The 11,702-nt window shown below is 44.5% G+C and overlaps 1 protein-coding gene across 1 annotated transcript; it reads left to right on the forward strand.

The window, feature by feature from the left end:
- Positions 1-6,626: 6,626 nt before the first annotated feature.
- Positions 6,627-8,987, forward strand: LOC113934899 (olfactory receptor 2K2). The gene is given in 4 exon segments (XM_027616495.1): positions 6,627-6,719; positions 7,989-8,237; positions 8,240-8,317; positions 8,320-8,987. Coding segments are annotated over 3 exon segments (945 nt in total). The 5' UTR covers positions 6,627-6,719; positions 7,989-8,038.
- Positions 8,988-11,702: the final 2,715 nt, after the last annotated feature.

An 11,702-nucleotide genomic window follows, 5' to 3' on the forward strand; every position in this document is an offset into this window, starting at 1 on the left:
ACCTCATCAGCATTTTCTTCCAATGCCACATGTTTATTTGTTTTCCCTGAAAAATGACATGTACCATGTTTTCTTTTAAGATTCACGGGCATTTCTTTTTTTTTCATTATTTTTATTTTCCTTTAGGAAATGCGTTCTTTTAGACTCCGTTTTCTGTAGGACTGAAGCCTCTTGGTTACATTGTGGAATGAAACAACTGGGAGGAGCCAATGAGTGGACGTTCTTCTGGTTTTGGTCGGCAGAGGGCTGATCTGTGAGTCTGATACTGGAGGACGGAGGACAGAGCTTGATGGATGAGCCTGACGTCTGGCTTGTAGAAGAATTCAGATTCCTTTTTTCCAGTGATTGATTCTTCCCATTTTCAAGAAGTACTGAATACTGAATACGGGAATTGTTTACCACTTCTGCAGTCTTTTCACTCTCTCTCCAGTTCTTAGACTCCACTGAATCACCTGAGTGCACAGCAGACATAATCTTCTGTGCAGCCCTGGACAGGGGTACCTTACAAAGATCAAAGCCTACAAATGCCTCATAATTTTCCATTTTCATAAATCCTCAGCGACTCAAATCAGCATCTGCCATTCACCCAGGAATCAATGTCCAGAGACGATCAACCTACTCTGGAAGCTCCGTTCGCACGCCTCAGAAACCCGCCGCCGCGCTCCGCGCCTCGCACTCCCCTTCTATCATTATTAAACACAGGCCATACTTTCCTGTTCCTTTGCATGTCTCTTCATTTTTTTGTTGAAGACTGGACATTTAAGTAATATTATGTGGCAACTCTGGAAATCAGATTCCCCTCATTCAAGAGTTTTTGTTAGTGCTGTTTTCTTTTTTGGTGATTTCCTGAACTAATTCTCTGAAGTCTCAATGCTTTATTGTATGTGACCACTCAAGGCTCTGCTCAGTTAGCTTCGTGGTTGGCTAGCCATGTACCCATAAGTTCTCCATTCTGTGTAGTTACTCCTATTCCTCCATTACCCAAAGTTCTGCTCAAGATTTTGCATCAGGATTCATTTAGTTTACTGGTTATCACTACTGTTATTAGAATTTTATTGTTCCCTTCATGTAAGTTCTGCACTGTTAGAAGTCATCTAAGATTTCTCAGAATTTTAATAAAATTGATAATGGCATCTTTTTCTGGTCACTATATCTTTCAACTGGCTACAAGAAAATTACTGATTTTTATTTATTTGTTACTATTGCTGGGGAACAGTTTTAATTGGATCTCTTCTTTTTAGACATAAAATCATATAGTTTGCTAGTGATAATTTTATCTCCTTTTCTCCATTATCAATGTCTATTATTTCTACTTAGTATCTCATTGTCAATCTTCTAGCGAAATTATTGTTGCATTGTTGCCTGGTGATAGATTTATTGTGAGCACTGACATTTAGGAGAGTAGAGTTTCAAGATGAATCTTATGAAAACTGAAGTCATTAACTCTGTGTTGTTTCCTGTGTCTTACAGTCAAACAAGCCCATTGGGTGTAGCAGGTTTAACCAGTTCAAGCTTATCACGAATGGGCCACTCTAGCCCATTAGCCCCAAAATGTCATTCTACAACTTAATTAGTTCTATTGTTAGTGACTTCTTTTCCTAAGGAGGGAAAACAATCTGCTTATTCATGTGGTATGCCCAAGTTCTGCTGGTCGTTTTTATCTGGCATGTCCCTTCACCCTTGGTGATCCAGAGTATGTGAACTGTCATAAGGACACAGGACAGACGGAAACTGCATACCTTGCAAAAAGAATGTGGTAACAAATGTAACTGCTGTCCACGGCACAACTAAAGTAAACTTTTCTTCCCCCCTACCCCCCCCCCCCCCCGCAACAGGATCTGGTTTATGCCGCCTCAGGAAGGTGGTCCTGAGGGTGGCAGGTGAAGGGCCCAAGGGCCAGGCCAGGCCAGTGGTAGGAGAAGTGGGTGAGGCTAGGCGGAGGCCCGGCAGCGGGAGTGGGCCTCACGGCAAGGGCCCTTGCTGCCCAGGATGAAAAGCACAGGCTGGGGCCGGCTCACGGCAGCAGGACAAGGGCGCCCCAGGAAGTGAGACGCAGGGTCACATGACAGACACCACGAAACACAAGCAACTGACTCATGAGTCGGCCTGTGGACAGTGTGCACACATTCACAGGCCAGAGAGACCCCCCCCCCGCCCACCTCGGCTGGACACACGGACACCATGGTGGTATCATACAGACTACGAGGACACGTGGCCCTCATGGCCGCAGGGGTCGACCCAGGTCACCAAGTGCACTGGGATCGTGAGGAGAGGGGCGCTGGGGCTGGTCTGAGGCGCGTGGGGGCGGCGCCCACGCAGACGCTGGGGGCTGGGTCTGTCTGCCACACTTGGCCCGGCAGCTTCCCCACGTCCTCGTAAATGGTGACCACCAGGGCCCTGTCCAGGCTGACCCGGCGCGGGCGGGGGCCAGTGCCCTTGCGGAAGGCCTCGAGCCCCTCATTCCTCAGGCCCTACCAGCTGCACACCCACCGGCTCGGTGTCAGTGCGCCTCCCGACCTGGCATCCCGGTCTTGCTGGCGTCCGCAGGAGTGTTCCAGAAGCCATTGGTTACACCTGTGCGAGCTCCCGGCTGATTGATCAGCGGGTTCCCGCGCGCGGCGGGACGGCCTCTCGGTGCCAGCTGCGCGGGGAGGTCTTGACGAAGCACCAGGTGGCTTGTGGGGGGTCGGGGAGAGGGGTCCCTGCTTTGGCCCTTCAGCCCTTGTTCGCGCCCACTCTCCCTGCCCCGAGCCAGGCCCCTCTGCACTTTGGGTTGGGGCAGGGCTGGTCGGGGATGCACGTCACCCTGCTTGGTCCGGGTGGGGCACGCGGCCGCCTCGGCCCCGGTAGCTCCCGCGCGTGCCGTCCTGTGCAGTCCCCGGAGCCCTGCACGTGCTTGCTGCGGGGACCGGCGGGCCGCCTCGGGGGTGGCGCCGCAGGCCGGGGTGGGGCCGCGGGACAGGCCCGGACGCCCGGGCTGCGCACCCGCGCCGCTGGCCTCCCGGGCCCCCCTCACCCACCCCGCCCTCCGGCCCCCCCCCCCCCCCGGCCCCCGGCCCCCGGCCCCCGGCCCCGCTGCCCCGGCCCCCGCTGCGTCGCCGCTTCCTAGGCCTGCGGGGACCGCCCGGGGCCCCAGATCCCCGCCCGCCGCTGCCGCCAGGGCTTGGCTCCAGGAGCGGTGGGGCCACGTGCAGGGCCAGCCCCTCCGGAGCGAACATTTTTTATGGACTCTTTGCCAGTAAGTTGGAGACATTTTGCCCCAGTAACACTAGCTACTGAAATATTTTAGAACAAGGACGTTCTCCTACATATATGCGCTATGGAGTTATGAAGATCAGGAGATTTTCACTCCGATACAATCTATTATCTAATGTACAGCCCATATTCAAATTTCTTCTATTGCCCTAATAATGTCCTTTAGAGCCCCCCCACCCCTGCCGCCATGGTCTAATACTGAGGGCTGGGTCATGCATTGCATTTAGTTGTCATGTTTCTTTAATCTCCTGGACCTTTTCTTAGTCTTTTCCTTTGCTTCCTGATCTTGACAGTTTTGATAAGTATAGGCCGGTTATTTTCAGAATATCCCTTAATTTAATTTTGTCTGGTTTTCCCTCATGATTAGATTCAGGTTATGTATTTTTGATGGGAATATCATAGAAGTGGTATTATGTCCATCGTATTAGAAAGCACATGGAGTCCGTTGGTCCCGTGGTTGGTGATGTTAAGGTGGTTGCCCTCCGTGTCTCCCCGCTGGAAAGCTATTATTACCTTGTTTGTGAAATTAATCAGTAGTTAGTGGTGCGATACTTTGACACCATGTAAATACCCTGTTTTCTCATCCAACCTTTACTTCTGACCACTCTGACGCTTACATTTACCTGCTAGAACATTTTACCTGTTCTAATCTATTACTACAACAACCTGTAATGATTTTCTAGCGACATCATTCTTTTATATTTATTTTTTGGCATCCTCCTGTAAGGAAGAGTTTTCCTTACTTTCTTTCAGAAGAACTCGTGCATTCTTATTTTATTCTCTGGATTATAATCTATGTTAACCATTATTTATTTTGATGCTCCAAATAATCTGTTGCAAATTTGGCCAATGGGAACCTCATCAAGTGGCTTTCTATGGGCTTTTGAAATTTTCCTGTCATTCTTTGTGTACTTCCTGATATTCTAGTGCAGTAAGCTGCTCTAGGTCTGTCTTGTCCTTTTCCTGCTCCAGCTTTGGAAAAGGAGACTTGGTATTTTCCTACTGTTTAAATATAATAGCCAGGGGCGCCTGGGTGGCTCAGTTGGTTAAGCGACTGCCTTCGGCTCAGGTCATGATCCTGGAGTCCCAGGATCAAGTCCCGCATCAGGCTCCCTGCTCAGCAGGAAGTCTGCTTCTCCCTCTGACCCTCTCCCCTCTCATGCTCTCTCTCTATCTCATTCTCTCTCTCAAATAAATAAATAAAATCTTTAAAAAAAAATAAAAATAATAGCCAGGAGGGGCTCAGTTAGTGGAGGATGAGACTCTTGATCTCAGGGTTTGAGCTCGAGCCCCACGCTGGGTGTGGACATTACTTAAAAAAAAATAAAAAAATAAAAAAAAATAGTAGCCAGGAAAAATTTGTCCTCCCATCTGAATTCCCTGTCACCAACTCCAAATAAAATATTGTTTAGCTATGTGCAAGAAAGAATGAATGTATCCATACTTAAAATGTCAAACGTATTTACATTTACCTACATTACCTACATTTAGGTGAGAATTATATTTAGAAACCAAGATCTGGGTGCTAGGTGTGTCCATTGCTGCTGAGGGTTCATTGCTTTAAGGCCCTCCTCAATATGTGTGTTTTGAGTAAAATTTCTGATAAGTTGTTTAGGACAAGTGCTTTAAACAGTAAACTTTCTTCCTGTAAACTCTGAAAACTAGGGAGTAGTTCCACAAATGAAAAAATGTGTATCTTAGAGTTCTAGGGATATCTTTTCTCTGTAGACTGTTAAATATTCTACACTGTAATCATTCAAGAAAAAAAGTCTTTTTCTAAAAAAATATTTTTAAAATTTAAATTCAATTAATTAACATATAATGTATTATTGGTTTCAGAGGTAGAAGTCAGTGATTCATCAGTCTTATATAATACCCAGGGCTCATTACATCACATGCCCTCCTTAATGCCCATCACCCAGTTACCCCATCCCTCACACCCCCCTCCCCTCCAGCAACCCTCACTTTGTTTCCTGTGATTAAGAGTCTCTTATGGTTTGTCTCCCTCTCTGGTTATGTCTTGTTTTATTTTTTTCTCTCTTCTATTGATCCTCTGTTTTGTTTCTTAAATTCCACATATGAGTGAGATCCTATGATAATTGTCTTTCTCTGATTGACTTATTTCGCTTAGCATAATACCCTGTAGTTCCATCCAGGTTGTTGCAAATGACAAGATTTCATTTTTTTGATGGCTGAGTAATATTCCATTGTGTGTGGGAATAGAAGACTTTGTTTTTATGAGTTCTTTGAAACTATTTTGGGAGAACTGTGGCTCATGGTGTCTCAATTTTTAAAAGCTTGGTATAATTGGATCATTGGGACATTATCCCTCCAGGATCTAAAGTGTTAAACCTCTGTATATTATAGCTGCTGAACTTTAAATTGCTCAGGGACAACAGGTATTCCCCCCAAACAACAGATAATTTAAATTTATGTAGTATGTCTGTTGCTGTCCTTTGGCACGTTTAGTCATGGAGGTGACAGTCAGTACTTTTGAAAGAAATAAATTGCAGTGTTGATTTTTATATAATACGTTTAACATTTTAAGTATGGATACATTCATTCTTTCTTGCACATAGTTAAACAATATTTTATTTGGAGTTGATGACAGGGAATTCAGATGGGAGGACAAATTTTTTCCTGGCTACTATTTTTTTTTAAAGATTTTTTTTTTTTTTAAGTAATGTCCACACCCAGTGTGGGGCTCAAGCTCAAACCCTGAGATCAAGAGTCTCATCCTCCACTAACTGAGCTCCTCCTGGCTATTGGTTTTAAACAGTAGGAAAATACCAAGTCTCCACAACTGGGCTGATTTTTCATTCTAAAAAAAACATTGTGTCTTTTTTGCTTGTCTTAAGAGTGACACACACACACACACACACACACATACACTTAGTTTCTTTAAAATAATCTTATAATAATATAATAATTTTTTGTACAGAATTTATTAAATATAAAATCTAGCAGAGAAATCCCTAAGAAATAATCTGTTAACCAACAAATGAGTAAGAACTCCCTACTGTGATGTAGGAAAAATGGAGCTTTTAGGAGAAGAAGCACGAACTCTGCATGCTCGAGGACCGCAGAGGAAAGTCCTACTGATAGGCATTCCCTAGAACACCAACAGTGTCCTGAGTGGGAGCAGATAATGTCTGGACCTCCAACGCAAGCTGCTTGGGGACTGAGGAGTAAAACAGGAAACAGCGGAAGGGCTAGCTAATAGGCTAGGAATGAGATACAATGGAGCAGAAGTCACAGAGAATAACGTAATATAATGAAAACTCATTGGATAAATCCTCTGCTGCTCCAGGGGCATGATAGAAGCTATTGCCCCCAACGTGATTACACCATCACCCTGTGTGCGGGCTTTTGTAATATGGGGAGCTGGGAGGCAAATGAAAACGCTGGCTCAAAGAGAAACCAAGAAGGAACACCCGGGATGAGAAAGTGAAGAGTGAAACATTGTAAGTAAACCATATCAGGGAGGAATTTGCCTGTGAGAGAAAGAGCCAAGGTAGGATGTGCACGGGGACCATGACGACGCGGGGAATGTTTCAGAACAAGGATATCTAAAAATAGAAAGGAAAGAACTAGTAGGGAAAAGAAAATGATTGAAGGTGATAAAGAGCAGTATCAGTGCAGAAGCAAGGTACGCCTTTGTCTTTTCTTTCTGTTCATGTGAAATGTAAAAAACCAAAACATTCAGCGCCTTGTTTATGATTAGATGATCCATAATCTTCTTTCCCAAGAGATTTTAAGGTAGCTTAAAAAGGGTGTTTAATTTCTGCATATTCGAGATCTTCATGGGTTTTAATGTAGAAGAAGAGTATTGCCTGGGAATAATACTTAGCATGATTTACGTACTCACGAAAGTATGGGTCTCAACAGTGAACAAGACTGAGCCATGGGTGTGTCGGTGTTTAAATAAGGTGGCTTATTTTGTGTGACTTGTAAACTGGCTCTTCAGTATAATCAGAATGGGTACCTACAATGCTTTAAACAATGTCATCATTTTAGAGACAAGTGTATGGACCTCCAGGCTATTTGCCGGAAAGGAAAGAGTTCATTTAGGCCAAGAACTTCATAGACCCAGAACAAATTCATTTATTTGGGGGAGGGGGGTGGGGGATGGGTTAGCCTGGTGATGGGTATTAAAGAGGGCACATTCTGCGTGGAGCACTGGGTGTTATGCACAAACAATGAATCATGGAACACTACATCAAGAACTAATGATGTCATGTATGGTGATTAACATAACAATAAAAAATTTAAAGTAAAAAAAAATTCATTTATTTGTTTCTTTCGGTATCCCTCCTCTTCTTCCAGTGAAGATCATCACTGGTTTTTATTGTACAAACCTGCTTTCTTTACTTCACTTATCTGGCTTACTTTTCTAATCTGTGCTGTTTATTGAGTGTTCATTCCTATTTTCTTGTTGCACAGTACTTTCAGATCTTTACTGAAAAACTACTGCATGCCAAGCATAGGAAAACAGACTGAGATTCAGGTATTAAATGTGTTTATTCTTGTTTTCAAATGCACTCTCTTCTAAATTTTCCTGTGGAAGTATCAATTTTTTATGTAGATCAAACCTGTTTTCTACCCCTTTAGATCAATAGGTAAGTCCTGTGATTTCTTGTGGTAAAATTGTATTTATAATAGTGAAAATAAGTTTGAAAGTGTTTTCCTAACTAAATGAACATGCTGCTTGATCCACCTCTTTATGTCCTCAGATGAAATGAAGAGAACACTATTAGAATAACTACAGGTGCAAAAAAAGGAAATGCAAGGAGGAAACCTCACCATTTGGAGCCTTTTTTTCCTGGAGGGTTTTTCTAGATACCCAATGTTAGAGATTGTTCTCTTCGTCTTCAGCCTTGTGATGTACCTGATAACCCTCTTGGGCGGCATCTCTCTGATCTTGGTCGTTATCCTAGATTCATGCAGCCAAACCTCCATGTACTTGTTCCTTGGAAATCTCTCCTCGTGGATATTTGTTATACATCTGCTTCTGTTCCCACTTTGCTGGTGAACTTACTGTCATCCCAGAAAACCATTACCTTTTTGGGTGTGCTGTACAGATGTATCTGTCCCTTTCCATCGGCTCCACAGAGTGCATGCTCCTGGCCATGATGGCGTACGACCGTTACGTGGCCATCTGCAACCCTCTGAGGTACCCCATCCTCCTGAACAGGCAGGTCTGCGTGCACATGGCCACTGCCTCTTGGGTGACAGGTTGTCTGAGCGCCCTGCTGGAAACCAGTTTCGCCCTGCGGGTACCCCTCTGTGGGAATCTCCTTGATCACTTCACGTGCGAAATTCTGGCCGTGCTGCAGTTAGCGTGCACAGATTCACTGCTCATGGATGTGATCATGCTGGTGGTCAGTGTGCTTCTCCTGCCCATCCCCATGCTCTTAGTTTGCATCTCTTATGTCTTCATCCTTTCCACCATTCTGAGAATCAGCTCGGCAGAGGGAAGAAACCAAGCTTTTTCTACCTCTGGTGCCCATTTGACTGTGGTGATCTTGTATTACGGGGCTGCCCTCTCTATGTACCTAAAGCCTTCTTCATCGAGCTCACAAGAAGTAGATAAGATCATCTCACTGCTCTGTGGAGTGCTGACCCCTATGTTGAACCCCATCGTTTACAGTTTAAGAAACAAAGAAGTCAAAGATGCCATGAGAAAAGTACTGGGCCAGATACCATTGTGTCAAGCACATGAACGTCTCTGACTCAGGGCTGCGCTCCTGGCAGAATTCACCACAGAAATTCTGCTCACCCTTAGAACGCTGATTCCACCCCTCGCCCTATAGTTTCACAGCCATGACATACGTGTGCACCGAAGTGATTGCCTGTGGGCAATAGGAGGTTCCAGCTGGCATTTGGTAGTATTATCTGTCCGCTGTGTTTCATGGTTGGACAAGTCTTGGTCTGTAGCATCCCCACACATTTGCCCCTGCAGCAAACCTGGATGAATTCAGCCAGTGAATATTGGTGCCAGAAAAAAGGCTCTCTGCCTTAGAGCCTTTCTAGAGTGAGGTGGGCGCATAAAGATACAAAGAAACAAATAATAGAGATTGGCCTTGATTATGCAAATGAAAAATTAGAGAAAAATTAAATACTCGCTCAACATCACACAGTTGCAGAGCTTGAACTGCGACATTTCTCCTCGTCTTGCAGAGTGTGTTCTTCCACTGCTGTGGCGGCACTGTCATCGCCCTTCCTCATTCAAAACTCCTGGTGAAAGCTCCTGACCGTCTGACTAAAGCCTCCATCACCTGTGTGATTTGCTCGCCTGCCCTCTCTGCTTTTCTCAGCGCATAGATACCACTGTAAATTGTATCCGTTTCTTGGCCCCACACGAAGGCTTTGTGTGTGTCAGCCTTTTCTCCTTATTGGGTGACTGACTTCACGAGGGCCAGGAAACCTGCAAGAGCATCCCTTCAGGTTTACAGCAGACATTCGGTAAACTAATACGTTTACCAGCTTTACCCTAATCCCCTTGAGAAGTAAGTACCACCTGTGAAGATGATGCAGGGACACCTTAGGGCAATGAGGTTTCTTGCTTTATATAAATAGCCAACGATTGCCAAGACCATGTTTGTATTAGCTGTTGTAAAACTTTTATTTGTATAAAAATTTTGCTTGTTAGAAATGTGGACTCTAGGCTTCTCTGCTCACAGATATTCAGTAGCTCTGCAGTGGGGTCCTGATAGCCTGCATTTAAAAATAGATCCCTGAAGGGGTGCCTGGGTGGCTCAGTCGTTAAGCGTCTGCCTTCAGCTCAGGTCATGATCCCAGGGTCCTGGGATCGAGCCCCGCGTCGGGCTCCCTGCTCAGCAGGAAGCCTGCCTCTCCCTCTCCCACTCTCCCTGCTTGTGTTCCCTCTCTCACTGTCTGTCTCTGTCAAATAAATAAATAAAATCTTAAAAAAAAAAATCCCTGAGAAATTCTGGTACAGATTTTGAGATGACCATACTTTGGGAGGCATTGTTTCTGGCAAAAAATCTACCATTCCAAAATAAAAGCAGGATTCGTTCTCATTTCTCCCCTGTTGCCTTTTAATTTTGTTTTTCCTTCCATTGTTTGTGCCTCTGTGTGTGCCTTCTCATTTGTCTACTTCCATGTCCAGGGTAGGGAAGGGGAGAGGGTTTTGAGTGGAGGAAGGTTAACGCACTTGACAAATTTCAACATATGAAAGATCTAAAGAGTTGTAGTATTGGATATTGAGTTCTGGATGATTTCACTCATAGGCCATCCCCTTAGATCTGAGGCTTCCGTTACATGTTCAGGGATGTGTAACCCACATAAAGAGACACTTTAAATTATCACTCAGCAAAATTCTGGTGATGCTGGGGCGCCTGGGTGGCTCAGTGGGTTAAGCGTCTGACTCTTGATTTCAGCTGAGATTTCTCAGGGTTGTAGGATTGAGCCCCGCATTGGGTTCTGCACTGGGCATGGAGCCTGCTTACGATTCTTTCTCTCCCTCTCTCCCTGCCCCCCTCTCTAAAAAAAAAATTCTGGTGATGCTGCAAGGGGACAAATTTGATGCCAGGTATTGTTGCCAAGAGGTGTTTGATAGTGGAGGATGAAAGCAAGTCCTGAGTAGTTGGCTTTGGGGCAGTAGAGGTGAGCTGACCACGAAGATTTCATCCCAGAAGTAATTGTTTTTTCTGTTTGGATACCTCCGCCTTCACAACCAGATACCACATGCATTTCCTGGTAATTTCAGAGTCATTGTCAAGTGGCATTCTGTAGGAGGCTTTTATTACAATAGAGCTGGCTTTTATGTTCGAGTAGAATGAATTATCCACCTCCCAGAATTCGCGGTAATATCTGTGCTACTGAATATAAACAGGATTAACCAGAGTTATAGACATATCTGAAATCTTTACTCCAAAGAATGAATTATGAGAACTTAAAGACACAGAAATTGAGTGGCTTCTGTAATTAGTCAGCAACTTTGACACAAGGAACTGAGCAAATGTGCATGGAAATGAGCTTCAGAATGGGATATGGATCAAAGTGGGACACTGAAGCAGATTAGAAATGACCCAGATGTCAGAAAAGGACTCATGATGGGACCCGGGCAGATCTCTCTGTAGCAGTTGGTACCTCAGAGATTAGGAGTTAAAGTAGTTACAGCCACATGGTACATAAAGTTGCTATGGAAAACAAGTGAATATAAATATAAATGTGTTTTATATATTATAGGCAATACTAAAGTTAAGTGTTGGTAAATGGTGCATTCCTTCATTTGGATTAGATTCCATCTCCACCATTACTAACTGCAGTCATAACTTTTAGAGTCTGGGTAAGGGATCCTTTTCAGGTATTGTTAAAAAAAGGGATATATTTGACAGAGAAGGGAAAAACGACATCTGACAGAGAGCCAATTGCTGAACGATTGATTACATAACCCAGATCTATGCTGTAGAAAAATTGGA

The sequence above is a fragment of the Zalophus californianus genome, chromosome 13 (genome assembly GCF_009762305.2).
Source record: "Zalophus californianus isolate mZalCal1 chromosome 13, mZalCal1.pri.v2, whole genome shotgun sequence".
In the NCBI taxonomy this organism is placed as follows: Eukaryota; Metazoa; Chordata; class Mammalia; order Carnivora; family Otariidae; genus Zalophus; species Zalophus californianus.